The 27,973-nt window shown below is 67.0% G+C and overlaps 3 protein-coding genes and 1 non-coding gene across 7 annotated transcripts; 1 reads left to right on the top strand and 3 right to left on the bottom strand.

The window, feature by feature from the left end:
* Nucleotides 1–336: 336 nt before the first annotated feature.
* LOC131826123 (U6 spliceosomal RNA) lies at nt 337–443 on the bottom strand. Its single transcript, XR_009351418.1, has one exon. It is a non-coding gene; the product is annotated as a U6 spliceosomal RNA (small nuclear RNA).
* A 347-nt stretch (nt 444–790) lies between these two features.
* Nucleotides 791–9,243, top strand: TMEM259 (transmembrane protein 259). 3 transcript variants are annotated; one of them, XM_059159170.1, is made up of 11 exons: nt 791–1,165; nt 4,724–5,002; nt 5,676–5,775; nt 6,568–6,678; nt 6,859–6,981; nt 7,066–7,166; nt 7,243–7,300; nt 7,434–7,514; nt 7,592–7,724; nt 7,808–7,907; nt 8,021–9,243. In XM_059159170.1, the coding sequence occupies exons 1-11, from the start codon at nt 941–943 to the stop codon at nt 8,570–8,572; spliced, it is 1,863 nt and encodes a 620-aa protein (XP_059015153.1). In that variant the 5' UTR covers nt 791–940; the 3' UTR covers nt 8,573–9,243. The 3 variants fall into 3 exon arrangements, with proteins under 3 accessions (XP_059015153.1, XP_059015151.1, XP_059015154.1); XM_059159168.1 differs by having other exon boundaries at nt 7,431–7,514; XM_059159171.1 differs by lacking the exon at nt 7,243–7,300 and having other exon boundaries at nt 7,445–7,514.
* On the bottom strand, nt 9,177–17,402 carry GRIN3B (glutamate ionotropic receptor NMDA type subunit 3B). Its single transcript, XM_059159174.1, has 9 exons — nt 16,962–17,402; nt 14,856–15,451; nt 13,272–14,304; nt 11,242–11,387; nt 10,779–10,894; nt 10,538–10,689; nt 10,058–10,222; nt 9,907–9,962; nt 9,177–9,754 (listed from the first exon to the last, which is right to left on the bottom strand). The coding sequence occupies exons 1-9, from the start codon at nt 17,385–17,387 to the stop codon at nt 9,391–9,393; spliced, it is 3,054 nt and encodes a 1,017-aa protein (XP_059015157.1). The 5' UTR covers nt 17,388–17,402; the 3' UTR covers nt 9,177–9,390.
* Nucleotides 17,403–20,460: 3,058 nt separating this feature from the next.
* On the bottom strand, nt 20,461–27,586 carry WDR18 (WD repeat domain 18). 2 transcript variants are annotated; one of them, XM_059159173.1, is made up of 11 exons: nt 27,302–27,441; nt 26,147–26,257; nt 24,614–24,758; nt 24,240–24,373; nt 23,899–24,040; nt 23,326–23,469; nt 23,163–23,227; nt 22,953–23,077; nt 22,619–22,785; nt 21,803–21,871; nt 20,461–21,693 (listed from the first exon to the last, which is right to left on the bottom strand). In XM_059159173.1, the coding sequence occupies exons 2-11, from the start codon at nt 26,194–26,196 to the stop codon at nt 21,562–21,564; spliced, it is 1,173 nt and encodes a 390-aa protein (XP_059015156.1). In that variant the 5' UTR covers nt 26,197–26,257; nt 27,302–27,441; the 3' UTR covers nt 20,461–21,561. The 2 variants fall into 2 exon arrangements, with proteins under 2 accessions (XP_059015156.1, XP_059015155.1); XM_059159172.1 differs by lacking the exon at nt 24,614–24,758 and having other exon boundaries at nt 27,302–27,586.
* Nucleotides 27,587–27,973: the final 387 nt, after the last annotated feature.

Raw genomic sequence — 27,973 nt, 5'->3', positions numbered from 1 at the left:
CCCCCGCAACGCCTCCAGGAGGGCGCACGCGGAGCGCGCCCAGGCTGTGCGCCGCAGGGGCGCGAGGGGGCGGGCCTGCGGGGCGGCGACCGGTGCCCGCGAGGCGCACACCCGCCTGGGCCTGCGAGTTCCGTCCGCGCCGCTGTCTCCGAGGGGCCGCGCGGGCGCGGGAGGCGTGTGGCCGCTGCACGGGGGTCTGGGGTCGGGTGCTTGCGGGAAGGGAGACCCGGAGGCGACGGAAAGTGGCCCTGAAACCGCGCTGTCCTCTCGCGCCCGCAGCCGGCGCCCCGCGGGGCTCGTGGTCGTGCGCCTTCGCGGGGAGCCGGGCTCGGACGCAAAAATATGGAACGCTTCACGAATTTGCGTGTCATCCTTGCGCAGGGGCCATGCTAATCTTCTCTGTATCGTTCCAATTTTAGTATATGTGCTGCCGAAGCGAGCACGCCACACAGCTCCTGCACACAGCTATTTAAAGTTCAAAAATAAAGCGACTTTACGGTTAGGTCGCACGGCCAGAAATACACGCGCCGTGGATTGTTTTCCTCTAGGGTTTCCTGTAAACGACTCTCTCCTACTATCACGCTCGCTTTGGTTGTCTCTGATCACTAAAACCCTCAGATGTTAACTAACTTAATCTCCCACGCGCGCCTTAGCGCCGCGAAGGCTTGTGGGGGATGACATGCAAAAGACCCGGACTAGACGCAGCCCCGCCCCTGGCCGCCCAGGGCCGGCCGCCGCCATCCCAGCGTTCCCTGCGAGCGCAGGGAAGCCGCTCTGGCCGCCGCGGCGACTCGCTGGCGTCAGCAGGCCGCGGAGGTGGAAGATGGCGGCGGCGGCAGCCGGGCGTCGGTGAGCAGCGCGGCCGCGGCGAGGACGGCCGATGGCGGCCGGGAGGTGCCCTCGGGGACCCGCGGGCCGCTAGGGCGCGACGGTGGGCGGCATGTCGGAGCACGCGGCGCCCGGGGCTCCGGGGCCTGGGCCCAACGGCGGCGGCGGCGGCCCGGTCCCCGCGCGCGGGCCCCGCACCCCCAACCTCAACCCCAACCCGCTCATCAACGTGCGCGACCGGCTCTTCCACGCGCTCTTCTTCAAGATGGCAGTCACCTACTCGCGGCTCTTCCCGCCCGCCTTCCGCCGGCTCTTCGAGTTCTTCGTGCTGCTCAAGGTGACCGAGGCCCGACCCCTGACCCCTGACCCCTGACCCCTGACCCCAGCGGCCGGACCCCCCTCCCAGGTGTGCGACCTCGGACCCCAGCGGGCGCGCCCGCGGCCTGCCCCCCCCCGCGCCGCCGGACCCTCCCCCGCCCCCCGGAGGCGGGACCTGCCGGGGGTCTCCCCGCCGCGCCGCGCCCCGGACCGGCCGCCCGCGGGGTGCTCGGCCCTGCCCTGGCCCCGGGCCGGCCGCGCTCGCCGCTGCGCGGGACACACCCCTGCCGCCTTCCTGCGCCGGAGCCGCTCCTCGTTTCCGTCGCGGCCCGCTCCTGCTCGCGGCGCGCCCCTAACTTGGGGCCTTGCACGCGCGCCTGCACGGAGCCGGGGGTCGTGACCGAGCTGAGGACAGCTGCCCGCGTTCGGTCAGCGCCACCGCGGCTCTGCCGCCCCGGCCAGGGGCCTCGTGCGAAGCCGCTTCCCTGGGGAGCAGGGGAGGGTCGTCCCGGACACCGGGACCGCCCGGGGCCTTCCGAGGAGGGTCTCGCCGCGATGACCGCTGCGCCTCTTCAGAGAGCGCTCTGGGTCCCTACGCAGTGGCGAGCGGGCTGGGCGCTGGCCATTGGGGATCTCAGCAGAGCGCTCCCACGGTGGGGCTGGAGATGCGGAGCCCGCCACTCGTGGGGTGGGGGCGCTGGCCTTCGAGGCCCCTGGGGTGCCGGCCAGGCCGGTGGTCTGCTGGAAGGAGCCCAGACCTGGCCTGCCACAGCTGCCGGGAGGTCGCTGGTCCCTCGCCTGGAGACCGCCGGATGCTGCTTCCTCCCCACAGCCCCCCAGAGCATCACGGCCCCTGTGGAGGGTTCCCGGCGCGGGTCCCTTCCTGGGGCTCCGGAGTGTGTGACGTGACTTGCTGGGTGGGGGAAGCGCTGCCTTCCCCAGGGCGAGGATCAGGGGCTCGGGCTCTTGGGAGCAGGTCCCGTTCTGCCTGCTGCTTTCTGAGTGCGGAGCGGGTCCTGTGTCTGGGCCAGCCTGGCGCCCAGATGTCCGCGGCGTAGGTCAGCAAGTGTCCTGCGAGGCTCTCGGGCTCCCCAGCTCTTCTCTGTGGCCCAGGGGTCTGTGGGCTAAAGCCTGAGGCCTCGTGAACCTCGAGACCTGCCTGACCCCTGGTGTCCTCCGCTTTGTTCATCTGCACGGTGAGGGCTGACGTTGCCGCCAGTTCCAGAACGCTCCCCCCTCTGCCTTCCCAGCGTCCGGTGCCCTCGCTGCAGAGATGGAGGTCCCTTCGTGGACGTTCTCACTGCTGTGTCTTCCTGTGGTCCCTGTTGAGCTAAGCGCACAGCCGTGAGACAGCCCAGACCCCCCAGTTCCTCCACTGGGCCAGACTCGGGGGGAGCAAGAGGCAGTGGCTGGGGCCCATGTTCTGGCAGCCTTGGCTTCCCCCTCTGCTGGTCTTCCTGGCATCAAGGCCAGACCAGGACCTCCCCAGTCCTGCAGCAGCGGGCACTAGGTGCCCCTGCCTGTCCACTTGGACTCTGAACCTTGGGCAGCCTGACCCTGCAGCTACTGAGCGATGCCTGCCTGGTGACAGGGGCTCTGATGTTCCGTGCCTTTGCCACTCCGTCCCCTGTCTGAAGTATGGAGGTGATCCTTGGGCTCGCTATGATGTGTGCTAAATGTGTGCAGTGTCCCAGGGTCCCTGCTGTGAAGCGGGAGTTCCTGAACACATGCTCTGTGCCACGTCCTGCCTGCTTCTCTGACACGGCATTGAGAGGCCAGAGCAGGAGGGAGGGAGAGCAGGCCGTGGGGTGAAACAGGCAGGGTCTGTGAGATCAAGCAGACTCAGCCCTCGGGGGAGGCAACCAGAAGTGCATGTGCAAAGGCACTGGGGCTGGCAGGTCAGCAGGAACAGTGGGGCTGGGTGCATGGGGTCGCATGGAATGGCAGAGATTGGGGGACTGTGGGTCCCCATGCAGGGCTGGCTGCCACCTGGCCTGGGTACATACGGCTGTGGCAGGTCTTTGGAGGCACCGAAGCTGCGTCTGCCCTCTTGTTCCTAATGGGGAAACTGAGGCCCAGATTCAGGCAGGCCTTGTCAGGTAGAGTAGGGAGCTTCTGGCCTTGTCTCTGGGGATCTCTCCACTCAGTCAAGGGCAGTAGATCTGGGGCCTGAGGGCAGGGAAAAGATGCTGGTGGGGAGACCCCCCCCAGGTGCTGGAGAAGGCACCAGGGTGACAGTGGGGAGCTGGGGTCCACGCTTGAATCCCACGTTGGTTCCACCAGCTCCCCTCAGTTCATGTACCTTTCGCAGCAGTACACGTCGCTCACGTTGTGTCTTGCCCTGTTTCCTACTCTTGGGACCCAGCTTTCCTGTCCAGTTCCACCTCTCCAGGCCGCGCGGCTTCTGCCTTAGTTTCCTCATCTTCAGACGGGGAAGGGTGGTGGCAGACACGCATGTCCCTAGAAGAGCCTGGCCGGCCCCTGGCACCAGGCCACACTGCATGTCCACCCTCTTTTGAGGTTTTGGTGCATGGGCAGCGCTGTCTTTGGCCCAGAGCAGGGGCACGCTTGACGTCTGGTGTCACCCTGCGGCTGCTCTGGCTCAGCGGTCTCGGAGAGAGGCTGGGGTCCTGAGGGGCACTGGGTGGGCTGGTCTGTGGGTGGCTCTGCAGGCTTCCTGAGGAGGGGTGGGCGTTCCATGCTGCGACCTGAGCACCTGGGGCTCCAGGGCCTCATCGCTGTCCTGCGGGGCTGCTTCCGGCTGCAGGCAAAGGAGGTGCGGTTCCTCTCCCCCCAGAGACGGGCCTTTGGAGCTGGCGCATCTCCAGGGTCGGGGTGGGCGCCTGGCTTCAGGCCGAGCCTGCCCCAGGATTACAGCAGCCTGTGTGGGCGCTGGGCTATGTGTCCCCTCAGCTCGCAGCCCCCGGCCAGGTGGGGTGGGAGTCTGGGCTCTGCTGCCCAGTCTGTGAGGCAGGCGGTCCCCCGCGGCACTGGCAGCACGTGCAGGGCTCCTGTCATCCCCGCCGCTGGACACCCGCTTTCCCCAGAACAGGGGTGGGAGTCCCATTAGGCCAGCTGGGCCCTTTTCACAGGGGTGCGGGTCCTGGGTAGTACGTGGGCGTGTCGCCCAAGATGCAGGATCCAAAGGCCCCATTAGAAGTGCAGCCATCAGACCGTCATGAGGGGTGGGCTCCGGGGGGCTGGTGGCCCCATTGACGCTCCTGCTTCAGGGCAGCCTGAGGCGGTGACTTCATGGGGCAGTCCGTGCTGACTCGGGGCAGTCACTGGGGGCTGAGCAGCAGCCCCGGCCCACCCAGCCATGCCAGGAGGATCTCACTTTACAGAGGGGGACCGGCCATCCTGGGAGGGGTGCAAGGGAGCTGGGCTGGGCTGGTGAGGACAAGGCAGAGATGGAGGCTGCTGGGCACACTGAGTCTGAGCCCCGCCCCCCCAAGGCCAGGTGGCATCCCTGCTCCCTTGGGGCCATCCTGGGACTTGGGACCCCTGCAGAGTAGGGCCAGTGCGGTGCCCGGGCCTCTGCACTGACCTTCTCCCGCACCCCGCCCCCCCCCGCCAGGCCCTGTTCGTCCTCTTCGTCCTGGCCTACATCCACATCGTCTTCTCTCGCTCGCCCATCAACTGCCTGGAGCACGTGCGTGACAAGTGGCCGCGGGAGGGCATCCTGCGTGTCGAGGTGCAGCAGAACTCCAGCCGCGCGCCCGTCTTCCTGCAGTTCTGTGACGGCGGCCGCCGCGGCAGCTTTCCCGGCCTGGCCGTAGAGCCGGGCAGCCCGGAGCCTGAGGAGGACGAGGAGGAGGAGCTGGCCGTGGACATGTTTGGGAACACGTCCATCAAGGTGAGCTGGCCGGGTGTGCTGTGCCTGGGGGCGCCTGGCAAGCTGTGATTCACCTGGGGGAGGGGGGCCTCCCTGCGCCGGCCTGCTCCTGCCTGCTCCTGTGTGGCCTTGGTGGTGGGGTGGTGCTGGGCAGACTTGAGGCCTTGGGCCGTGTCCCAGCCCTTACTGGAAAGGGATCGGCCCATTTCCAGGGGCACCAAGGGCAGAAAGCAGGGAGGAGGCCCCTGGAGGCACTGGGCCGAGAGCGGGCGGCTGGTCCTAGCTGTCCTGGACCGGGGGGACTGGGGAATGCCCTGTTCCTGGAGACGGGCAGTGGCTGCTGGAGTGAGCAGGGTTCGGGGGGGGGGGGGTGTGGGCGAGGCCAAGGCCCCGAGAGGAGGACCTGCTGAAGCAGTTAGGGACTAGGGTCCCGTGGTTGGTGAGGACCTGGTCAGGCATTCCCCGCTTCAGGATGCTGACCCTTCCTTCCAAATGGCCCCCAGGGGAGCATGGTATTGGGCAGGGGGCCTGTAGGAGCTTACAGGTCAGAGATCTTCCAGCCCTGGAGGTGGGGTGTCCCAGCGGAGGCTAGAGGTCACAGCAGCCAGGGGCGGAGTGTGTGTCCTTGGTCAGCAGATGAGCTGGGACCGTGGGCCAGGCCGCTGCTGATGCCCTTCCTCTCGGCGGCCCGCAGTTCGAGCTGGACATTGAGCCCAAGGTGTTGAAGCCACCGGGCAGTGCTGAGGCCCCGAATGACAGCCAGGAGCTCCCCTTCCCAGAGACACCCACAAAAGGTATACCGCAGGCCCCCAGCTGGCCCAGTGGGGAGCGGGTGACTAGATCTGGGGGTTGTGAGTTCGAGCCCCATGCTGAGTGTTGAGATTTCTTTCCTTTTTTCTCTTTTTTTTTTTTTTTCGAGATTTTTATTTACCAGTCTGGGGGCGCGAGTGAGAACAAGCACACACACAAGTAGGAGGGGCAGAGGGAGCACGACAAGCAGATCCCCGCCGAGCGCGGGGCTTTATTCCAGGACACCAGGATCATGACTTGAGTCAAAGGCAAATGCTTAACTGATTAAGCCACCTGGGTGCCCCGCGCAGAGATTTCTTGGAAAATAAAATCTTAAAAAAAAATAAAAAATAGGTGGCTCAGGCACTAAGCGTCTGCCTTTGGCTCAGGTCGTGATCCCGGGGTCCTGGGAGTGAGCCCCACGTCGGGTCCCTGCTCGTGTTCCCTTGCTCACTATCTTTCTGTTGAGTAAATAAAATGGTAAAAAAAAAAAAAGAAAGAAAGAAAGAAGCACCCACATCTCGGGCTGATCAGACGCGTGCAGCGCATCACTTCAGGGGTCGTGCCCTGGGGCCGTCCCCCGTGCAGAGGGCCCGAGGGCCTGCGTGGCCGCCCCGCCTCACTTTACCGACCTGTTAGCAGCCTGCGGGGTGGGACGGATGCCCTGGAGCCCCAGTAACTGGTTCCCTTCTCAGGGAGTCTCTGGGTGGGGGTCATGGGACCCTGACCCACCCCCTTGCTCCCCGGAGCCTGCTGGAAGACGGCTGGACCGCGGCTCATGGGCCTTGTCCCCACAGTGTGGCCGCAGGACGAGTATGTCGTGGAGTACTCGCTGGAGTATGGCTTCCTGCGGCTGTCCCAGGCCACGCGGCAGCGGCTGAGCATCCCCGTCATGGTGGTCACTCTGGGTCAGTGTCCCCTGGGGTGAGGCAGGGGGGTCTCTGGGGTTCCCAGAAGCACTTGGGTCCAGGCGCCCGGGTCCCCTTTCCGGCTGCAAGAAGCTTCCTCTGCGGCATGTCGGGTGTCCGGGTCACGGCGTCACTAGAGTGGGGGTCCTGCTGCACACGCTGTCGTGTGTCTGCCTACAGACCCCTCACGGGACCAGTGCTTCGGGGACCGCTTCAGCCGCCTGCTGCTGGCCGAGTTCCTGGGCTACGATGACATCCTTATGTCCAGCGTCAAGGGCCTGGCTGAGAACGAGGAGAACAAGGGTTCGAGGGGCCCCGGGCGCGGGCGGGGTGGGGTGCGGCCCGGCAGCTGGGCGGGCACTCACGGCCGCCCCTACCTCCGGGCAGGCTTCCTGCGCAATGTGGTGTCCGGGGAGCACTACCGGTTCGTGAGCATGTGGATGGCCCGCACGTCCTACCTGGCCGCCTTCGTCATCATGGTCATCTTCGTGAGTGCCGGGGGCTGGGGCAGGGCGGGCGTGCGGGCGAGGTGCTCCCTGAGACATCCCGCGCCCTTGCTTGCAGACCCTCAGCGTGTCCATGCTGCTCAGATACTCCCACCACCAGATTTTTGTCTTCATTGGTGAGTCTCCCTGCCCGCCGGTGGGTGGGAGGGCTGGGCTCCGCCCCCCCGCCCCCAGGGCCCCCTGCCCACCTCGCCCAACCGCCGGGCACCTTACCTGGTCTGCCCGCGTGCCGCTTTCTGCCCGCAGTGGACCTGCTGCAGATGCTGGAGATGAACATGGCCATCGCCTTCCCCGCCGCGCCCCTGCTCACGGTCATCCTGGCCCTCGTAGGTGAGGACCTCCTCCCCTGTCCCTCCTGACCCCGGCCCCCCACACCCCCGCCCGCCCAACCGCCAGCCTCCCCACAGGGATGGAGGCCATCATGTCTGAGTTTTTCAACGACACCACCACGGCCTTCTACATCATCCTCATCGTCTGGCTGGCCGACCAGTATGACGCCATCTGCTGCCACACAAACACCAGCAAGAGGCACTGGCTGCGGTGAGCACCCAGTCCCCGGGAGGCAGGGGCGGGGCGGCGGGCGGCGGCTCACTGTGCCCCCCCCCCCCCCCCCCCCCCGGCAGCTTCTTCTACCTGTACCATTTCGCCTTCTACGCCTACCACTACCGCTTCAACGGCCAGTACAGCAGCCTGGCCCTGGTTACTTCCTGGCTCTTCATCCAGGTGAGGAGCCTGCCCCGCTCTCCATGGGGGCGTCTGGCCTATGCCGGGTTCCACGGGGGGCCGGGGTTCTGGCTCCGGATGCTGGCCTGACCCAGAGCCCCCCGCACCCCCAGCATTCCATGATCTACTTCTTCCACCACTACGAGCTGCCCGCCATCCTGCAGCAGATCCGAATCCAAGAGATGCTGCTGCAGACCCCACCGCTGGGCGCCGGAGCCCCCACGGCGCTTCCCGATGACCTGAACAACAACGGGGGCTCCCCGGCCGCCACCCCTGACCCTGCTGGCCAACCGCCCGCCCTGGGCCCTAGCATGCCGGGCGGTAGTGGGGGCCCCAGTCCCGTGGCTGAGGCGCCCAGCTCTCTGGTAGCTGCGGCAGCTTCGGTGGCCGCGGCAGCCAGCGGGGACCTGGGCTGGATGGCAGAAACGGCTGCCATGATCACAGACGCCTCCTTCCTGTCTGGCCTCAGTGCCTCCCTCCTGGAGCGGCGGCCCACTGGTCCGCTGAGCCCTGGTGGGGGGCTCTCCAGAGTCCCCCAGGACAGTGCCCCCTCCAGCAACCCCCTGGCACGTGATACAGCGCCCCCAGCTGCCGGGGTGAGTGGGCCCACCCCCACCCCCACCCCCACAGCCCCAGTGGACCCATCCCCAGAGGTTGGTTCCTGAGCCTTGGGCAACTGACCGCCCCCTCCCTGGCCATGTAGGCCCACCTGGCTGGAGCTCTCCTATCAGGGAGGCTGTCCCGGGGGGTTCTTGGGGTGGCCCAGCCTGCTTTGGGTGGTGTCAGGGTCATCGGGTTTGCCCAGAGGGGCTTCTCTTCCCTAGTGTGGGGCCTGCTGGAGGCCTGTCCCTGCTGCTAGTGGTGGGCCCCTCAGCCAGTGAATCGTGGCAGGCCAAAGTGGGGGGGTGGGGGCTCCATGGAAGGTTCCTGAAAGGGCTGGTGAACCCTGTGAAGTGAGCTGTTACTCAGTCACAGAACGGGGCAGGTCTCCAACAAGGTGAACGCCGGCGGGGGCCACCCTCGCGGTCCCGGCCCACTCCGCTGGTGCTCCTCATGCTCAGTGCCTTTTCCACGGCCCCTGACCCCAGGTGTGTGTACCAGGGCTGGGGTCCCGGGAGGGCAGAGCTCGCGCCTCGGGCTCGGGGATGCCGCGCACAAGCGCCAACATGGAGGGCGGTGGCCGGGCGCGGGGCTCCAGCCCTGCTGGGGTGGGAGTGGGACAGGGCTGGTGGCCGGACGAAATCACTCGGTGAGGAATGCAGAGAGCGCTCATTCCATTCTATTTAATGCAGTGTACAAAATTGTGTTTGTATATAGAATAAACTGTTCACAGCGGCCGGAGCGTCTGCGCGCGGGCGGGGAGGTGCCGCGGGCTTGGGGCGGGGCTTCGCGCAGGCTCCGGGGTGGGGGCCGATCGGGCAGGGCCCGGGGAGGGGGTGCCTGCGCCGGACAGGGGGTGCGTTCCCAGAGTCGTCCAGCGCCTTCAGGTGCTTCGGAGCAGGCGCAGAGGCCGGTCCCCGTCCCCCAGCTGGGCCAGCAGCTCGCCGCGCCGCGCCAGGGCCTGGCGGAGCCGCTCTCGCGCACTCTCGATGCGCTGCTCCAGCTCCTGCAGCTCGCCGGGACCGGGAGGGCCCGAGGGCAGCACAGCTGGTAGGCGGCCGTTGGAACACAGCCAGACCGGGCCCTCTGGCCGCCCCGCCTCCTCCGAGTCAGGCGCCGCGGCGGCTTCTGCGGGCTCCAGCAGGAAGCGCACGCGACGCTCCCTCGCCACGGCCCGGCGCACTCGGGTCCAGCTCGCCGCGCCCGCAGACGCTGCCGGTGCGTCCTGCTGCTGGTCCTCCAGAGCCCTGGGGACGTGCGATGTTAGGGGCTGGGTCCGTAACCCCCGGCGCGCACGTCCACTTTGTTCCTGGGGTCAGGGTCTCGGGGCGACGGAGCGGCCCTGTCCCGCGGGGGAGGTCTAGGGTCGCAGCGGTTGGGAGGGGGTGGGGCCCTTTACCTGGGGCCTGGCTCTTCGGCTCCTGGCGGCTCTGTGTTGAGGGCGCGGTGGATTCTCTGCAAGCCCAGAGGCTCGGTCGGGGTCAGGGGATGCTGCCCGCCCCACCCCCACCTCCACCCTCCACCCCCGGCTCGCGCCTCCGGTCGCTCACCTGGCTCGTGTGCAGCCAGTACTGCAGCTTCTTGCCCCTGCGGATACGCGGGAGCACCAGGTGGTAGAAGACGTGCTCGCCCAGGCAGCTGAGCAGAGCGCTGCCCAGCCCCAGGCAGAGCAGCACGAAGAGTCCCGAGAAGTGGTAGATGCCCACCTGCAGCGTCTGGGGGTGACACGTGGGCACAAACCCTTCACGGGCAGGCCCGGACCCGCGCGGAGCCCTGGCGGGGCGCGGGACCCAGGCCCGCCGCGAGAGGAGCCTGGGGCTGCGGAGCCGGATTGGGAGGCTGGCCTTGCGCGTCGGGGAGGGGGGTGGGCGGGCGGCCAGGTTGCCCGGGGAGCGCTGGAGCTGGGCTTTCGTAGAAGCCGCTGTGCACGATTCTGGGCAGCGAGACTGACCACCTCACTAGAGGCCCATGCAGGCTCAGGGCCCCCCGCCCCGTGCCTAGCCCCACCCCGGGTCCCCGGCCCTCCCCACCTCTGTAACGGCGAGGACGCGCTTCCCACAAGGAACCATCCGGTACCACTTGTCGTGCAGCAAGTCGATGAAACCGGAGGACTTGTAGCGGCTGATGAACTCGGACAGGTTGGAGGTGAGCGGCGAGTTCTGAGGGAGTCCGATGCCGTAGCCTGGGGGAGGCCAGGGGTTGGGTTGGGGCCAAGCTGGACACAGCCCCAGAGGAGCCGCCCCGGGGCCACTGGTCCTGGAGGCCCCTCACCCTCCATGGCGAAAGGCTTGCCCACGGTCAGCAGTTTACAGTCGGCGTCGATGGAGACCTCGTAGTCCAGGAGTGACTTGTCCATGATGAAGGCGTTGAGCTTGGGGGGGTCGCTCCTGCGGGGGTCGCGCAGTGGGGGGAGAGGCCTCCCCTTGCCTTAGGTGCCCCGCCGCGCCCCCATATCCTGCCCGTCGGCCCCGCCCCCCGCGTCCTTCCGTCCGCCCTGCCCCGCCCCAGGTGCCCCTCCCACCCAGACGCCCGGCCCCGCCCCAGGTTCCCCGCTCACCAGGGCGGCCGCCCCCGCATCCTGCCCCTCGGCCCCGCCCCCCGCATCCTGCCCCTCGGCCCCGCCCCCCGCATCCTGCCCCTCGGCCCCGCCCCGCCCCAGATGCCCCTCCCACCCAGGCGGCCGCCCCCGCCCCCGCATCCTGCCTGCCCGCCGCGCCCCGCCGCGGGGCCTCACGTGAGCATGGCGACGCCGTGCGGCGTGGTGGGCGCGCTGTGGCGCCGCATGTGCGCGTGCAGGTCGGGGAAGCTCTTCTTGATGTAGGCCTCGGCGCTGCTCTCCCACACGGTGCCCACGCGGAAGCCCTGGGACGGGTGGTGCAGCTGCGGGGTGGGGCAGCGCGTCGGCCCCGGCGCTCGCCCGGCCGGCCGCTCCGTGCACCCCCTCCCCCTTCTCCCGCTGCCGCCCGACTGGGGCGCGACCACCTGGGGGCTTCTCTGGGCTCCGCGGGGTCCGGCAGCAGCCCTGCCCCACCCACTCGACGCCAGGAGCTCCCCAGTCGTGGGGTCACCCGACGGGGCCCACTGTCCCCCGGGGCAGGGTCGCAGGGTGAGAGCCGCTGTTCTAAACGCCCACGTGTCCATCTCCGCGCAGACCCGGCCCTGAACCCCAGACCTCCTCCCCTTCCCACCACGTCCTCCACGGCTCTCCTGGGCTCTCACGGGACTCTGTCCCCAGCGGACCCCTACACCTGGCCTCCTGGGTCTTCCTGCCCCGGTCAAGTTGACACTGTACTGCCTCTTCTCTCCCGAGCGTCCCGGAACCCGCCCACCGCTCAGCCCCCCAGCTCTCCGGGGACAGTCCCCTCTGCCCTGGCCTCCCCGCGCAGTCCTGCAAACTCCTAGCGGGTGAGTGAGCGGGCACACTGACCCAGGCCTCCGGATGTGGCTACAGCACCCCGAAAATGCCAGACCTGAATGGGAGCCTCTGGATCAGTGCCGTCTAGAACGTTCTGGATTTGCGCTGTTCTCAAGTGGCCGCCGAGCACTTGCAGCTGGTTAATTTGTGAAGGTGGTGAGTGGCCAGCCCACCAGACAGCTTTGGGTCTAGGTTTCGTTCCCCCTTTACAAAGGATGTGGGGCCTGGGGTGCCGCAGAGCAGGCTAAGCACCCCAGGACACAGACTGGTCCCAACTGTGGGAGCCGCTACTGGACAAAAAATTTCTGCAGCACCAATTTCTGGGGCACAGTAACTGGGGAGGAAATCGACCTGCAGTGGTGCGTGTTTAGGACCCAGATTCAAACAAAGCGTGGGTGGCAGGAGGGAGAGCACTGGGAAGAGGGGACCCTGATGTGCGAGACCTTCCAGAATAATCATGGTGAAACGACAAAGAATCCAGAGGCTGGGGCTGTCCTGGGGGGAACCTGGCTGGGAGTTGATTTTGGAGCTGGAGGATGGGCTCATTCCTGGCACTCATTGCTCCCTACTCAACCACGTTTCAAATGGGGCGCCTGCGTGGCTCAGTGGCTTGAAGCCTCTACCTTCAGCTCAGGTCAGGATCTCAGGGTTCTGGGATCGAGCCCCACAGGGCTCTCTGCTCAGCAGGGAGCCTGCTTTCCTTCCTCTCTCTGTGCCTGCCTCTCTGCCTACTTGTGATCTCTGTCAAATAAATTAAAAAAAAAAAAAAAAAGAAAGAATATTTCAAATGTTTCATTAAAAGAAATCCCTAGACTGGGGCCCACCTGGGCTCAGCCCTCCAGGGCCGTGAAGGAGAGAATGGGGGAAGTTTGGGGAAGTTCTGTTCCAGGAGGAACTGCTCTGGACTCCCTGCAGGGTGTGCCCTGTGCCTCCTCCCACTCTGCTCCTGCCCCAGGGCCTTTGCACCTGCTGTGCTTTCTCTCCCAACATTCCTCCCTGATATCTATAGAAAAGTGCCTTCAATGTCACCGCCTCCCAGAGGATTCCCTCATCCCATTTGAGATGTGCCTCCCAGTACTTCCTGTGTCCCCACACTGCCTTATTTCCTCCCTGACACTGGATAGCCACCTCACACACCACCCAGCTGGCTTGTTTTGCTTCTTGACACCTCCCCTGCAGTGTGCAGCCTCTGCGGGTTTTGTCCCAGCTGGGCCCCCGAGGCCGGCACACAGCAAATGCTCTAGGAACGTTTTCCGCAGCAGGCAGCTGCACGTGTCTGTGTCTTGGGATGGGAGCTGGGGGAGCGGGCGACCCCCCAGCTTGGACCTCCGGGGCCCATAACCGCCCACCTTGGGGTCATGGATCCCAGAAAGCTCCAGGAAGGTCTTGTCCCCGACCATGACGGCAGCCAGGTTGGCCGTGTAGCTGGACAGCACAAGCAGGCAGAAGATGGCCCACAGGTTCATGAGCAGACGTCCCGTGGGGCACTTGGGCGTCTTGCTGGACACGGTGCGTCCGAAGAGGATGGCATAGCAGAGGTTGAGGGCCGAGGAGTAGGAGAACACGGTGGCCCGGTTCCGGCCACGGGGCGTGAGGCCGTAGGGGCTGCGCCACTCGTACAGTGTGAGGAAGAGCGCCGTGAGGTGCAGGGCAGCAAAGACGCCCAGCCACATGGACCAGTGCAGCGGCCACATGAAGGCACCGATGGGCGAGGCCGTGTCACGGGCCCGCACCATGATACCCAGGCTGGTGGAGAAGAAGGGGCTGCTGAAGTCCAGCACCTGGGAGCGGGCCGAATTGATGCTGAAGCTGGTGACGGCCATGTGCGCCCTGCCGGCCAGCAGGTCCCCTACCAGGCCAGTCCAGCGGCCGTCCCGCAGGGCGCCATACTTGCCGTCACCCACGATGTACAGCTCGAAGTCGAAGGGTGTGTCGTCCGCCAGGCGTTCCAGCAGGTCGATGCAGTAGCCGAAGCAGCACCTGCGCAGGGCGCGGGGTACCGAGCCGTTGGCCAGTGCGGCGAACAGCGCATCCAGGGTGGCCGAGTCGTTGGTGCCGGGGGCCAGGCACAGCTGCCCCGCGGGGCACTGCCCGTCTTCGTCCGGCTCCCGGGCAAACACGAAGGGATGCTCCACCAGCGTCACCACGCGCAGCTTGGGCCGTGCTCGGGCTCCCGGCGAGGGTGGGGGCTGTGCGGCGGCGCCGCCCGGCCCAGACTCCAGCCGCCCAGCCCGCCAGCTGCCCACGGTGGCCCAGGCCGGGGCACCCCGCGGGTCCTGGCGCAGGCTCCACACTCGGAAGTACCGGGAGATGTGTACCTGGGAAGAGCGGCTCACCCACACGGGTCCCGTGCGGCCCCGGAAGGACGTGTTGGCCAGGGACCTGGGGGGCGGGGGGCAGCGGGGGGCCAGGGTCAGGCAGCCTGGGCTGGTGGTCAGGAGCCCTCCAGCCGAGCTCAACCCCCACGGGGGTCACCTCTCTGAGCATACGGCGGGGACCACGGAGGATGCTGCTGTGTACCCCCTACCAGGCCCCTGACCAGCCAGGCACCCACGTCGTGAACTAGTGACAATGTCTCTGGCCCAAAGCCAACGATTGCCCACTTGAGAAGCCTGGGTGAAGCCACCTGGTGCTGGGACGCTGTCCACCCTGCAGGGCTCCCGAGGGATCAGGCAGGAACGCATCCCTGCCAGCCTCACCCCTCCCCTGCCCCTGCCCTTCATGTTTCTCTCCCAGGACCCTGAGCCCCTCGCCGGACCCCTTCCTCCGGCTCTGCGTCTGCCTGCGCCATAAACAGCCTCCTGGGGAGGGGCCAGCCCCGGCATACAGCAAGTATCCCATGCAGATGCTCCCACGGTGCCCAAATGGAGGCGAGCGGATGTGGGGCCCGGAACCCCCCCCACCTGCACACACACGATGGGGTCCTCACTCACCGCGCCAAGAGGCGGCCGGAGGACGCGGGCCCGGCCAGCTGCCGGTCGTTGCAGTTGACCGTGGTGGGCAGGAGGGCGTGCTCCGGCTCCACCCACGCGGCATGACCCAGGGCTCGCACCACCAGCTCCACAGCGTCGTGAACAGCGGCCTCCAGCGGCGGCCGGGCCACCTCGCCCAGGGCCAGCAGCCCCAGAGGCAGGCCCTCAGAGGGCAGGACCCCGGCGGACAGTGGCGTGCCCAGCAGCCAGTGGGGAGGGCCGGGGGGTACGGCCTGCAACACCTGCCATGCACGGGCGGGGCTGCAACCCAGGAGCACAGCCGCGGGGGCGGGAGCCGAGCCCCCTGCTGGAGCCCCCAGGGGGGCCAGGCGTGCCTGCAGCCCCTTGGCGCCTGTGTCTGGCCGACTCAAGTCCAGCACCAGCTTTGGGGCCCTGCCGGCTCGGGCTGTCCAGAGGGCCACCAGGCCAGCAGGGTCCCGCACACGGCAGAGCACCAGGCTGGCCTCCTCCCAGGCGTGCGCCCGCAGCAGAGCCACCAGCACGTCCAGCAGCGTCTCCAGGGGACTGGCCCAGTCCAGCTGTAGGTGGAATGGGTTCTGGCAAGGGGGTGTGTCACAGTTAGGGCTGGCGACCTGGGACCCACCACACCCTTCCCACACCCATCAGCAGGTGTTCAATAAAGAGACGTCCCCTTCAGAACTGGACAGCATGCCTGCCCCCTCCAGCCCACCCCTGCTCTAAGCCTTCTTTATTTCCCCACTGCCATCCACACAAAGCCCAGCCTCCTTGGCCTGACATTCAGGGCCTGCTCTCTCGCTCTGGCCACCCTGGTAATGCCCCACCTTGAGGCTTTTTGCATTTCACAGCTAGAATCCCTTTCTCCCTCTGTGCCAGCCAACTCCTATACATCCTTCAAAACCCAGCTCCATCGCCCCCCTCTATTTAGACTTCCCTGGCAAGCCGGGGATTTGAGGGCCTCTCTGTGCCCAGTGGCACCCATAAAGTGCTCCTGGATTTGCCTCTAGCCTGCGAAGGACGAGATAGCTTGCCAGACCTCTAAGGTTTTACAAAAGTGGGGACAGGATGCGGAGGGCTGGGGGTGCTGTTTAATCCTTCCGGAAAGATGGAGTTACAACGGCAGAGCCTCAGTTCCTGGAGGCGGCAGCAGAGGGCGCCACAGGCCCGGGTTTGGGTTCTGCATCTTCCCTGCGAGGGTCGGGTGGGGGGGGGCAGGGGGCTGCCTCGACACTGGGACAGCTGCGTTTGTGAGACCCCAGGCCTCCTCTAGGGACCCCACCCCCCTCCCCGAGGCGAGGGAAGCCCTGGAGGGGGCTTCAAGGTGGGTTTGAAGGGAGGCCCTACTCTTCCCCGTATCCCTACCCGGGACCCCTCCTTGCTGCCCAGGGAGGGGTCTTTCCCGGGGCCGCCCAGAGCCCTGTCAGTCACCCGTTTCTCCTCCGTATCCCATCTTCTCCTTATTCAGGCGAATCCAGGCCCAGGGCTGGAACCCCCCATCCCGGGGATGGAGAGGTTTGAGTGACAGCCCACCCGGAGGAGGCTGGGAAGACCCTCCAGCAGCCGATGGAACTGCACCCCCCACCCGCGCCCCGGAGATGGAGCCTGGAGACCTGCTTCCCGTCCAGCCCTCGGCCGGGGGGCGGGAACGCGGAGAAGCCCTCCGCGGGCAAGGGACCCTGCTCCGCATGGCGAGGGCGCCTCTGACCGTTAGCAGACGGTGGCCAGCCAGACTCCGTCACCGAGGCCCAGGAAACGGGTCTGCAAGGGAGCTGCGTGCCCCGGAGGGACCCTCGTGCGGGTTTCGCCATCCCGGGTCCAGAAGCATCTCACGGTCCCGTCGCTGGTTCAGGTTCCCTCGCTCGGGGGGCATCCGGGGCCCAGGGGTCCAAATGGGTCCCGCGAGCCGCCCCGGGGACGCCCTCTGGACTCCTGGGCATCCCGGGAGCGGGGGATGGGGGCCTCCTGTCTCCGCCGTCCGGAATCCGGTCCCGTGCGCCCCGGCGGCTCTGGCGTCGGACCCCCGGTCCCCACGCCCCAGGAGCGCCCCGGCGCGCCCCTCCTCCTCCGGATCCCTGCGTCCCCGCGTACCGGGACCCCGAGGGGCGCGCGCGCCTCCCGCCGCAGCACGCTGAGCACGGGGGTCTCCGTGGCCGCCGCCAGGAAGTGCAGCTGCAGCAGCTCGGGCCGCGCCTCCGGGAAGGCCAGCACGGCCGCCACGCCCGGGGCCGCCAGCGTCTGGCACAGGCCGCGGGCCAGCGAGGCGGGGTCGCGGGCAGGGGGCGCGGCGGCCGCCAGCTCCAGGCTCAGGTTGTGCGGCAGCCGCGACGCCAGGGCGGCCCGGGCCAGGGCGGCGAGGACGCGGGCGCGGGCGGCGGGCGCGCGGGGCAGGAGGGCGCCCAGGCGCACCGAGCCCCCCAGGCGCGCCAGGACGCCGCAAGGCTGCGGGTGGCCCCCGGCGGGCCCCGGCCCCAGCGCCAGCGCCAGGCAGAGCCACAGCGTCCGCACAAACTCCATCCCAAAGTTGCCGGCGCCGCGGCGGGGCGGCACCGCGGGTGCCGGCGCGCGGGAGGCGGGATCTCTGCGTGGCCCCGCAGCTCGCCGGCCCGCCCCGCGGGGCTGGCGCCTCCCCCCCGGCGCGCCAGGGCGACCTGCGCCCTCGCCCCTCCCGGCCCCTCCCGACGTCAGCCACGCCCTAGGCGGGAGCAGGACCTACTGCCCAGGGCAGGACACTGAGGCTCACACGGCCACGCCGCGCGGGGTGGGGGTGGGGTGTGGCACCAGGCCACGGGCTCTTCCCAGCTCCCTGCCAGGGGAGTTAGCGCCCCATTCCACAGACGAGAAAACCGATGCTGAGCACCAGGAAGAGATTTTGTGCCAAATTCAGTCCTCACGCTCATCCCTGTTCCATCCCAGGACGCCCCATGCCCCCTCCAGCCTGAGGACATGGCCCACGGCTGTCAGGGAAACTGCGGCCCAGGAGGGGTACGCTGGCCTTCCTGGTCACACAGCAGTGCCGCCCATCTCCACGGCTACCTAGACCAACCCACTTGAGTGCGCTCTGACATCGTGTGCACCCTAGGGAAACTGAGGTAGATCATGTCTGATGGGAACATGCCGGGTAGATCTCCTGCCTCCCGCTGCCGGCAGGGAACTCCTCGGAACAGATTTCAGGACCCGGTGCCAAATGCCCCTGCTCTGAAAAGCACTTCCTGCTTGTCCTCAGCACTTCCTCTCTACCCCACCTGCCTACAATCAGCACATGCCCCGTCAAATTTCTGTAGCTTCTTCTGCTTTTTTTTCCCAGTGGCCAACTTCCCCACTCAACTGTAGGAAGGTAAGGGTGGGTCTGGCTTCTTAATGCTGTTTCCAGGGCTTGCACACAGTAGGCACTCTGTAATTGCTTGTTGCTTGAGCTCAAAGACACTTAGGCACTGAGCTTGAGCTCCAACAAGGACACTATCCACTGCTCCAGAAGCTTCTGCAGCCCTCTGACAGCTACCGTCCTCCAAGCCTTCTCCCGTGACCTCTGCACCTGCAGGCATTGAACGACCCGGGTTCTTCTTGTGGTCCTGGCAACAGCAGGTGCCGAGGAAACACTGGCTGAGCCAGGCCCAGCAGCGTCCTGCACGGACTTCCCTCATCCAGTCTGCCCCAGAGGGGCGAAGCGGAGAACACCAAGAGGGTCCCGTGATCCCTCCAGGCCCAGGGCAGCCGCTCTGGCACAGAACCTTCCAGGGCTGATTACTCACACACACACAGCCGTCTCCTTTTGGAGCCAGCACTGGAGGGGCCGGGAGAAAACTCCACCGGATGAATAAAAATGCCGACCGATTGCCAGCCAACAGTAGGGATCCCAGTCTGAGGTGAGTCAGGGATGCTGCGTGGCTGGGTTCTGCCTGCCGAGGCCATAAAGTCCAGCCACCTGGCCAGGCCTCCCAGGACGGGGAGGGTCCCTGATTGCCACCCCACCCGAGGCCAGTGTCCTGCCAGGGGCCCCTCACACCAGGGAGACTGATCGCGTGCCCTGGTCCTGGCCAAGTCCTCAGGGACCACCTGGGGCTCCTGCCACCCTGCAGTGACATCCCTCTGACAGGAGGACTCCCCAGAATTAGGGACCCGTGTGGCTCAGCGACACTCGGTCAGCAAACACTGCTGCTTTGGTTCTGGGCAGCAGCGGAGCACTGGCCTCTTCTGCTCGCCACCCCCACCCTCCCGTCAGAGGCAGTGAGGAAGGAGCTGGACTCTCCAGGGACCCAGACCTGGGATGGGCTCCCTGACCGCTGTGCCTCAGTTTCCCTACATTTACAAGCTAATTGTTCCTCTCCCAGCTGCCATGCATATTAAACAAGTGAATACACAGAAGGTGTTTTCCCCTAATTGTGTGAGACACGTAAGGAAATGTCCCACCTCAACCGTCTGTAAGCACACTCCCTGGTCCTGCCGCCAGCCCCACCCGCCCTCCATCTCCAGAACCTTCCATCCCCCCAGAGACTCTGTCCCCCAAAAGCACGGACTCCCTACCCCCCGCCCCAGCCCCCACCCTCTCCAGTGTGTGCTGATGGGACTCCTCTGGGACCCTCCTGGGAATAGGGTCCTGTGGGACAGGTCCTTCTGGGTCTGGCTGCTCTCGCTGAGCCCCGTGTCCTCGGGTCCCTCGGCATCATGGCAGGGGTCAGGGTCCCTCCCTTCCTGAGGCTGGACCGTGCTCCCACATGTGACTGGGCCGCGCCGTGTGTCCTTCTGTGGATGAACACTGGGGTGTGGCCCCCTTTTGGTGATTATAAAACCGCTGTTGTCCACACGGAGTAGAAACACCTCTGAACCCCGGCTTCTGTTCCTTTTGGGGGAGTACCCAAAACTGCACCTGGGGATTCTTCATTCTGCCCGTATCACACCTCCCCCCGACCCCCCAAGCCCAAGGCTACGGCTGCTCCTCTGCCTGCGGTCCGAGGGGTGGCATGGCCAGCACACGCGGGACACCCACGACCATCGGGCATTGCCGGTGTCTCCCCCTGGCCATGACTCCCTGTGACTGGGGGTCAGACTGTGCTTCCACAGGACATGGACACGATCCTGTTGGGATGAGCGGCCACCCTGCGGGACGCCAGCTGTGCACAGGCTCCCCCAGACCTAGAGAGGGTACATACCCTTACCCATGAGGAAACCGAGTCTGGGGCTCAGGGGTGGCATGTGCAGGGCTGTGTGATGGCTGGAGGACATCAGTGGGCCCCGCCCCTGCACGTCTGGGCCTCCAAACTCCCGCTGTGCCCAGAGGGAGCACGGGCAGCCTTCCAGGCAGGCACCGGAGACCGTCTGCATGGCGACGTGCCCGGCTGGCCAGGTGTCCCCCACTGCCCTCAGGCTGGAGTCAGATCCCAGCACCCCCATCCCCAGGAACCAGAAGCCCCATGGTCTCCTCTGCCCCCAGGCGCAGGGACGTGGTGTCACAGCTGGCGGGAACCTTGGACCGAATCCTCGCATGAGCAGTGGGGCACAGCACCCCCAAAGCTTGAAATCCCCAGCTTGTCTCAAGACCCCCTGCCAGCCCCCCTTCCAAGCACCAGGCCCCCAGAATAAGACTCACATCTCCTACCAAAACGTTTAATGATGGAAGCCGCGTGGGCAGCTGAGGCCACAGGCACCGGGGGGGATCGGGGAGCCAGTCTCAGCCACACCTGAAACCCTCCCCTACCTTCCAGACCTGGACACCAAGCCATGAGGACGGAGCCCTGCCAGCAGAGGGGAACAGGCAGGCCCCCATGCTCTGGGGCGGGGAACGGAGCGCCAAGCCCCCAGCCGTCTGGGCTGGCACGGCCAGGACCCGGCCGGCTCCTTGCTGCTGTGACCCCATCCCCAACCTGGCCTTGGGAGGATGCTCCGTGTGTGGTGGGGCTTTTGGCATCATGGCCCTGTTAGCCAGCAAGACCCCTCCCCTGGCTCGGGGAGGGCAGGCCCCTCAGGCCCCACCTCGGCTGCTGTGCGGCTGGACCACGGGCTGGGGTGCAGGGCCTGAGAGCTCAAACCCAGCGTGGACCAGCTCTGGCTGCAGCTGCGACCACACGGATTTTCTGGATCATTAAGCCAAGCTGCTAGTCAGGGACAGCGTTCTGGAAGGTTCCAAGGATTGCTGGGGCCCATGTGTCTGGGCTGGGCTCCAGGGACTGGCTGGCTGCGGGTCACGTCCCTAGCGCAGTACGGACACCTGGCCTCCCTCCGAACTTTTGTGCCAACAAGAAACACTGTCGCTGAGCGGGGTGGGCACGCGTCCCTCTGGAGGACCCTGGCCCAGGACCGTCCACCTGCGAGCCAGCTGCCCCGACTCAGGGTGGGGGGACTCGGGGGAGGCTACTGGAGGAACGGGAGGACCACACTGCGCTCTCTGAACCGCGCGCACCCCCAGAAAGCGCACCCCCAGCATCCCTCCCACCGAGCGTGGCCCGGCCCTCCCAGGGGAGCCATGGCCCTGGGGCAGTCGACAAGGGTCTGGAAGTCTGAGAACCGTGGCTTCAGGGACCTGCCACAGGTCCTGGTGAGCGCGGGGGCCGCCCCCTGGCACAGAGAGGAGCCCAGAGAAAAGGCGCTTTTAGTCCTTTTGTTAAAAACAGAACAGCACCAAAAGGCCCCGCGGAGCAGGGCGGCCGAGCCCCGGGAGCACGGCCCCTTGCGGGGCAAGCGCTCCCAGCGCGGCTCACTTGGCCGGGCGCGTGATGACGCGCGTGGAGAAGTCGAACAGGTCGCGGTTGACTTTGCGCAGGTTCCGCACCTCGTCCTCCAGCTCGGCCACACGGACCCGCAGCTGGTCCTGGCCGCCCAGGACGCTCTGTGGAGGGACCGGGGCTCAGAGGCCAGGAAGCCGGGGGGAGCCGTCCCCACGGCCAGCGCAGGACTCAGGCGCGCCAGCCCCCCGCCGGCCCGCCGGCCGCACCCACCTTCTCCATCGTGCTGCTCATCACCGCGTGTAGCTGCTCCGCCCGCTCCAAGTGGCTGGGCTCCAAGCCCTGCGGCACAGGACGCTCCCTGTCAGTGCCCCAGGGGCCCAGGGCAGCGCACCCCTGGGAGGGAGACGCCTGCCCGACACCCGCCCACCGCAGGGGAGACAGGTGAGGAGCCCCCACCGCGCGGGGTGCGGAACCCGGGCTCTGTCGAGGCTGCGGGCTCCAATCCCCCATGCTTCCGTCTACTCCCGCTGAGGACTCTGCCCCACGAGGCCCGGGGACGGGGCGCTCGGAGACCAAGGTCAGGCAGGCTCCCGACAGCAGGCCAGTCGGTCGGCCCATGCCTCCAGCCCCGGGCACAGCCTGCCGCCCGGCCCAGCGACACGACTGATTGCTGCCGAGGCCGGGAGGCGGTCTGTGTCCCGCTGGACAGCGTTTGGGCACATGGCCCTTGGCCGGCCACCGGATGCTCCACAGAGCCAGACGCCGGGCTCTCTCAGGACAGCTGCGGTCCCTTGCCGAGAGGCTCGTGGGGCTCCAGGCACGGAGACCATGGAGCACCGGCACAGCCCAGAGACAGGCAGGGGCCCTGGGCCTGGGGGGCAGACGGGCGTTCCGTGGGCACCCACTGGGGTGGGTGCCAGGGGTACCAGCGCCTTCCCATCAGGCTCTGCTCCCTGCTCTGCTCCCTGGGGTGCACGTCCGCTCTGCACTCCCTGGCTCCTCCCGGAGAAGGACTCAGTCGCCACCCTGACCACCGCACAACGCCCCGAGTGGCACAAGCAGGCGTCCCTGGGGGGCGGGGCCCACCTGCTGGTGGAGGCCAAGGCGCAGCGTGAAGCCCCCGCGGTGGGGCTCGTCCCCATGCTCGGCGCCCAGCAGGTGCCTGTTGAAGTGCGGCAGGGGCAGGCCCGGCCGGAAGTCCGAGCTCAGCATGCTGACCGGTGCCAGCATGATGGCGGCGTTGGTCACGGGGCCTGCAGGGAGTGGGGGGGTGTCACGGTCACAGCACGCCAGCCAACCTCCTCCCCTGCACCCCCGGACGTGGGCCGCAGACACTGCCGCCCCCACCCCCCGGGCAACGCCCCGTGCTTCCCAGACAGGAGGAGCTCCAGCTGTCCCCACCCGTTCCCAGGTGCCTCACCTTTGAGGGTCACGGTCCTGATGCACTGCTTGCTCTGGGTGTCCCATAGGCGCACGGTCTCGTCATGGGAGCCCGAGAGCAGCACGCTGCCGTCGGTGGACACAGACAGACAGGTCACCTGGTTCCTGGGGACAGACATGGGGACCTTGAGCCAAGAGCGAGAAAATGGGGTCCCTTCTGCCCCCACCCCGGTGTCCACAGCCCCCGCACCTGTGCCCTCTGAACACCTTCCCGCTGTCCTGCTCCGGCTGGAAACTCTTCTCTTTCTGCCCAGGCTGTGGAGGCCAAGAGGGCCCCTGAGCCACGCCAGCCCCGGGCCCCCCCGAGCCCCCCGGGCCCCCGGCTCCCCACCCCCGGCTCCCGCGGTACTCACCCAGGTGCAGAGATCCACCTGGAAGATGGAGCCATCACTGCCGCCGCAGAACACGTGGTACTCAGCTAGGTCCATGGTCACGGCCATGATGCCCACGTCGAAAAGCACGGACAGCAATAGATCGCCCGACGAGATCTCCCACAGCTGGGGGTGCGGGTGGGCGTGGGACTCCAGACCCCCGGGGAACCAGAACCACAGCCACCACCCACGGGGCCCTGGGGGCTGAGACCCAGTCTGCCCTGGGACGCGACTTGGCTCTCGTGCCCGTGACCCCTGCGTTAGAGCCCCCTCGTGTGCCAGGCAAAGCCCTGAGGGCTGCACTGGCCTCAAATCCCCCGAGGTCTAGCCGGCGAGCTGCCAGGAGCAGGCAGCCAAGTGGGAATTTCCAAGCCGACACAGGCCCAGGCCATCCACCCTCTGGATGTCCTTGAGGCCGGAAGCGTCAGGGGATTAGAACTGTCCGGAGCTGGCAGCCTGGGGGATGGAGACCGCTCACGGGCTCAAGCTGGCCAAGAGGCCATCAGCTCCCGGGACATGACTCAGACCCACTTGGGGTGTGTGGGGCGGCGCTACCTTCACTGTCTGGTCCAGGGAGGAGGAGGCTACCCGGGCCAGGGGTCCCCCAAAGCCACAGTGCAGGTCCGTGATGGGCAGGGTGTGGCGAGACCAGACGTGCCGGGGGGACGGGGTCCTGGAGGGGTCTGCCTGCAGCACACTGTGTGAAGGGAGCAGACCTCAGCAGGGGTGGGGGGGCCACCTGGCCACCAGACCCCTCCCAGCCCCGAAGCTCCAGAGGCTCCCCATGGCCCCTGGACAGGCAGTCACCGCCACCCCCAGCCCACCCTAGGGCCCTGGCCTGGCTCTGCCCATGGGCTCTGCGGCCAGACCCAGAACCCGGGGGGCCCGGCCTCTACCTGCACAGGCCCCACACTAGCACCAGGCAGTCCTTGCCCCCCGAAAGGAAGTGGCTGCTGTCCCCCGTGAACTGCAGGCACGACACGTCCTGGTAGTGGCGGCTCAGGATGACCAGAAGGTTCCCTGTGGAGACCTGTGCGGGCGCACACAGGTCAGGGTAGGACACAGGGTGCCGCCCCCGCCCCCTGCAGCCAGGTCAGGTGGAGGCCCTTGGGGACAGCCTGCCCCCCCCTCCCCCGGCAGTCTGGAAGGAACACCCAGGCATGGCGGGCCGCCCCTCCTCCCAGCTGTCCTGTCTGCGCCTGTTCCCATCGTGTCCCCAAGTGGAGGACGGTGTGGTCTGAGCTCCCACCCCCAGTCCAGCCACCCTGACCTCTGACTCCTGGGTGTCAGGTGCCCGAGGACCCCCTTCCAGTGCACGGTGAGGGAGTGATGTCACCACGGTCTCCGGGGAGGGCAGGGCCCATCTGCGTGGAGCAGAGCGGCCACAGAGGCAGCTGCTGGAAGCGTGGGCCCCTCTGTTCAGGACCCGGGAGCAGGAAGTCACAGTCTTCAGATGCCACCACGTGGGGATGGGTCAGTGGCTGGGGCTGAGGGACGGGGGACACCCCAGGCAGCAGAGACAGGGGAGCCCATCACACCACCCGGGCAGCGGGGCGGGCTGGGGGCCCAGACTCTGCTGTGAGCTGGACTGTGTTCTCCTAGTGCACGTTCCCATCCTGACCCCTGGGACCAAGCCTTGCTTGAGTAATGGAGCTCTGCGGGCCTAGCCCGTGCAGACTAAGGTCATGCTGGAACGCGGTGGCCCTACACCTGAGGAGTCGTGTCCTTACAGGAGGAAACCTGGAGGCACACACCCTTCTCCCCACCCCAGAGACCCTGCTGAGGATTCCCAGCCTCCCTCCCTGGCCGCGTCTACACCGAGGGAGGGGGGAGAGCCGAACAGTGGCTGATGCCGGACTCTGGCCATCAGCCCCAGGGGCCGCCTGGGGTCGGCTGTGTGGGGCGCCCCCTTGTGGTCACGGCTCACCCCGGCCCGGAAAGCTCGGAGGGAGTCGGGGAGCCAGGACCAGACAGGAGGGTTCAGGGGCAAGGCCCAGGAGGCCCCTCCTGGGCAGAGTTGACACTCATTTCTGCCCGGGACCCCTGCACCAAGACAAGGATTTCTACCATGATGGGCCACCTGAGAACCCCCCGCCTCAGTCTCCCTCCCTGCGTCAAAGCAACTGCTCCCTAGTTTTTGAACCACGCGCCAGGGTTTCCAAGTCGCAGGAGTGAAATAACTACGCCGCCTCCCAATTCTGCGGCGCTCCGAGACCTCTGGGGAAAGGACAAATGTCATCTTACAGGCGTGGACAAGCTCGAGAAAGGCAGAGCGTGGTCACGTGTCCATGGTCTGGCCCCAAGCCCTGCATGGCCTGTGCTGGAGGTGAAGTGGGTCTCCCCAACCCACACATAACCAGCTGCTGGGGGCAATACGGCCTAAACTTTTTTCTTTTTAAATACCTTTTTTTTTTTTTTAAAGATTTTATTTATTTATTTGACAGACCGAGATCACAAGCAGGCAGAGAGGCAAGTGGCGGGTGGGGGAAGCAGGCTCCCCGCTGAGCAGAGAGCCCGGAGTGGGGCTCGATCCCAGGATCCTGGGATCATGACCTGAGCCCAAGGCAGAGGTTTTAACCCACGGAGACACCCAGGTGCCCTCTTGTTAAATACCTCATTTACTTATTTGAAAGAGAAAGCATGAGAAAGGGAGAAAGAGGCCACAGAGAAGCAGACTTCCTGCTAAGCAGGGAGCCCGACCCAGGACTTGATCCCAGGACCCTGAGACCATGGCCTACGTCCCAGGCAGATGCTTTACTGACTGTGCCACCCGGGGGCCCGGACCAAGTCCCCCACCTCTCACCTCCCACAGGTAGATGCTCTCCGCAATCCCCGCCAGAACATAGAGGCCATTGGGGGACGTGGTCAGACAGGTGACAGGCCCAGGACACATGATCTTCTGCTGGAGCTGGTCCTAGGGAGACAGAAACCTCTGAGCTTCACGTGGAACTCAGGAGCGAGGGGGCAGAGAGGAGCCAGAAGGAGAGGCACGAAAGAGGGTGGCGTGAACACAGCGAGGCCCGTGGAGAAGCCAACCGCTGGTCAGGCTTTGCAGCGGGGAGGGGAGGCCTGCAGACTGTCAGAAGGAAGCGGCCGGAAGCAGAAGGGCGCTTACTCTGGGGGTGGTGGTCAAGGCACGGACGGTCCAGGAGGGGCTGAGAGCCCAACGGCCCCCGTCCTGGCTTCCTAAGGTCTGGCCTGTCACCCTGACCCTCAGTTTCTTTGTCTAAGGAGATTTCATGACCGTGTGCGGCGGCACCAGGCAAAGTGAGAGAAAGAGCTTGTGCCACGGCTTCAGTCGGCAGAACCGAGCGGCCCCAAGCGCCACAGGTTGTATACTGGGTGTTTTACTTATTTATTTGGCAGACAGAGGTCACAAGCAGAGAGAGAGGAGGAAGCAGTCTCCCCGCTGAGCAGAGCCCAATGCGGGGCTCCATCCCAGGACCCTGAGACCATGACCCGAGCCCAAGGCAGAGGCTCCACCCCCTGAGCCCCCCAGGCCCCCGCGTTTGTACGAGGAGACCCATGGGCCCTTACCGGGAAGGATATCTGCTTTTAGGGGAAACAAACCCATCACTCTCCGGGGCCTGGGACACCCCCCTCCCGGGACCGGAGACCCACGGAAACCCAGAGTCCTCCCTTTAATTGAATTTCGCACCCCCAGGGCTCTCCCCACCCCCCCAGCCCATCAAGGACCACAGCCCCGAAGACCTGCACCCCACCGCCCACCCTCCGTCCTCCGCGCGCGCGCAGCGCCCCACGTGACCCCGCCCGCCGGGCGCGCGCCTCCCTCCTCCGAGCCCCCCGACTCGCGCATGCGCAGTGCACCCCACCCGGGCTCCCCATCCCCACCCGGGTTCGGGGAGCGTGCGGCCCCCACCGACCCTTCGCCCGACCCCACCCTCGAGCGCCCCGCGCCCTCTCCACGAAGCGCGGGCCAGGACGCGCGCCGCCGCACCTTCCGCTGCAGCTCCCAGGCGCTGATGTAGTTCTTGCCCAGCTGCGCCGCCAGCAGGTACTCGCCATTGAGCAGCGCCAGGCCGCGGGGTCCGGCCTGGCCGCCGCGGTACGTGAGCAGGTTGGCGCCCGAATGCAGCTCCCACACCACGCAGCTCCACAGCTGGGCCGCCGAGTCCGTACACACGGCCACTTCCATGGGAGCAGCCATGTTGCCGCCGGCCGCGCCCCGGAAGTGCGTCACGCCAGCGAGACGCGGGCTCCCGCGCCGCGGGCTAGAGCGCCGCCCACGTCACCCGGCGGCGGCGCGAGCGAGAGGCGCTGGCCACGTGCTCCGCGCGCGGCCCGCGGGTGACCCGGGCTCCGTCCCCCGCCCGGCATCCGGTCGAGGGGCGCCCCGCGTAGCCGGAGACCGTGGCAGGAGGCCCCAGCCCCGAGTCGCTGTGGAGACCGTGGCCCGGGGCCGCCTGCAGCGGCCGGTCCGGCCCGGCCGGTTCCGCGGGGCTTTTCCCCGAGTGACCCCCGCTCTGGATTCTTGCTGTGCGGGTCGCAGCGTCCGGCTCGCGCGCGCGACACGTGCGACGGCCCATGGACCCCGTCCGCCTGCCCCGAGCCCTGCTCCCTTCCGGAGCTCGGTGCGGGCCGCCGGGGCCCTCCGGCAGCGTGTCCGAAC

Source organism: Mustela lutreola, chromosome 2 (genome assembly GCF_030435805.1).
Source record: "Mustela lutreola isolate mMusLut2 chromosome 2, mMusLut2.pri, whole genome shotgun sequence".
NCBI classification, from domain to species: domain Eukaryota; kingdom Metazoa; phylum Chordata; class Mammalia; order Carnivora; family Mustelidae; genus Mustela; species Mustela lutreola.
The sequence above is the reverse complement of the archived record's forward strand: the minus strand, read 5'-3'. Positions and strand labels throughout refer to the sequence as shown.

Excerpts from the sequence above, each read along its gene's own strand:
- WDR18 (XM_059159172.1), bottom strand. The coding sequence starts at position 27,511 with ATGGCTGCTCCCATGGAAGTGGCCGTGTGTACGGACTCGGCGGCCCAG. Across the intron at positions 23,470-23,898 it reads CCCTGGACCAGACAGTGAAG|CTGTGGGAGATCTCGTCGGG; the intron begins GTAGCGCCGCCC and ends CCGCACCCCCAG. Across the intron at positions 21,872-22,618 it reads GCCTTGGCCTCCACCAGCAG|GGCTTGGAGCCCAGCCACTT; the intron begins GTGGGCCCCGCC and ends CCTGTGCCGCAG.
- GRIN3B (XM_059159174.1), bottom strand. The coding sequence starts at position 17,387 with ATGGAGTTTGTGCGGACGCTGTGGCTCTGCCTGGCGCTGGCGCTGGGG. Across the intron at positions 14,305-14,855 it reads TCCGGCCGCCTCTTGGCGCG|GTCCCTGGCCAACACGTCCT; the intron begins GTGAGTGAGGAC and ends CCCGCCCCCCAG. Across the intron at positions 11,388-13,271 it reads CTGGGATCCATGACCCCAAG|CTGCACCACCCGTCCCAGGG; the intron begins GTGGGCGGTTAT and ends CCCACCCCGCAG.
- TMEM259 (XM_059159168.1), top strand. The coding sequence starts at position 941 with ATGTCGGAGCACGCGGCGCCCGGGGCTCCGGGGCCTGGGCCCAACGGC. Across the intron at positions 1,166-4,723 it reads AGTTCTTCGTGCTGCTCAAG|GCCCTGTTCGTCCTCTTCGT; the intron begins GTGACCGAGGCC and ends CCCCCCCGCCAG. Across the intron at positions 5,003-5,675 it reads TTGGGAACACGTCCATCAAG|TTCGAGCTGGACATTGAGCC; the intron begins GTGAGCTGGCCG and ends GGCGGCCCGCAG.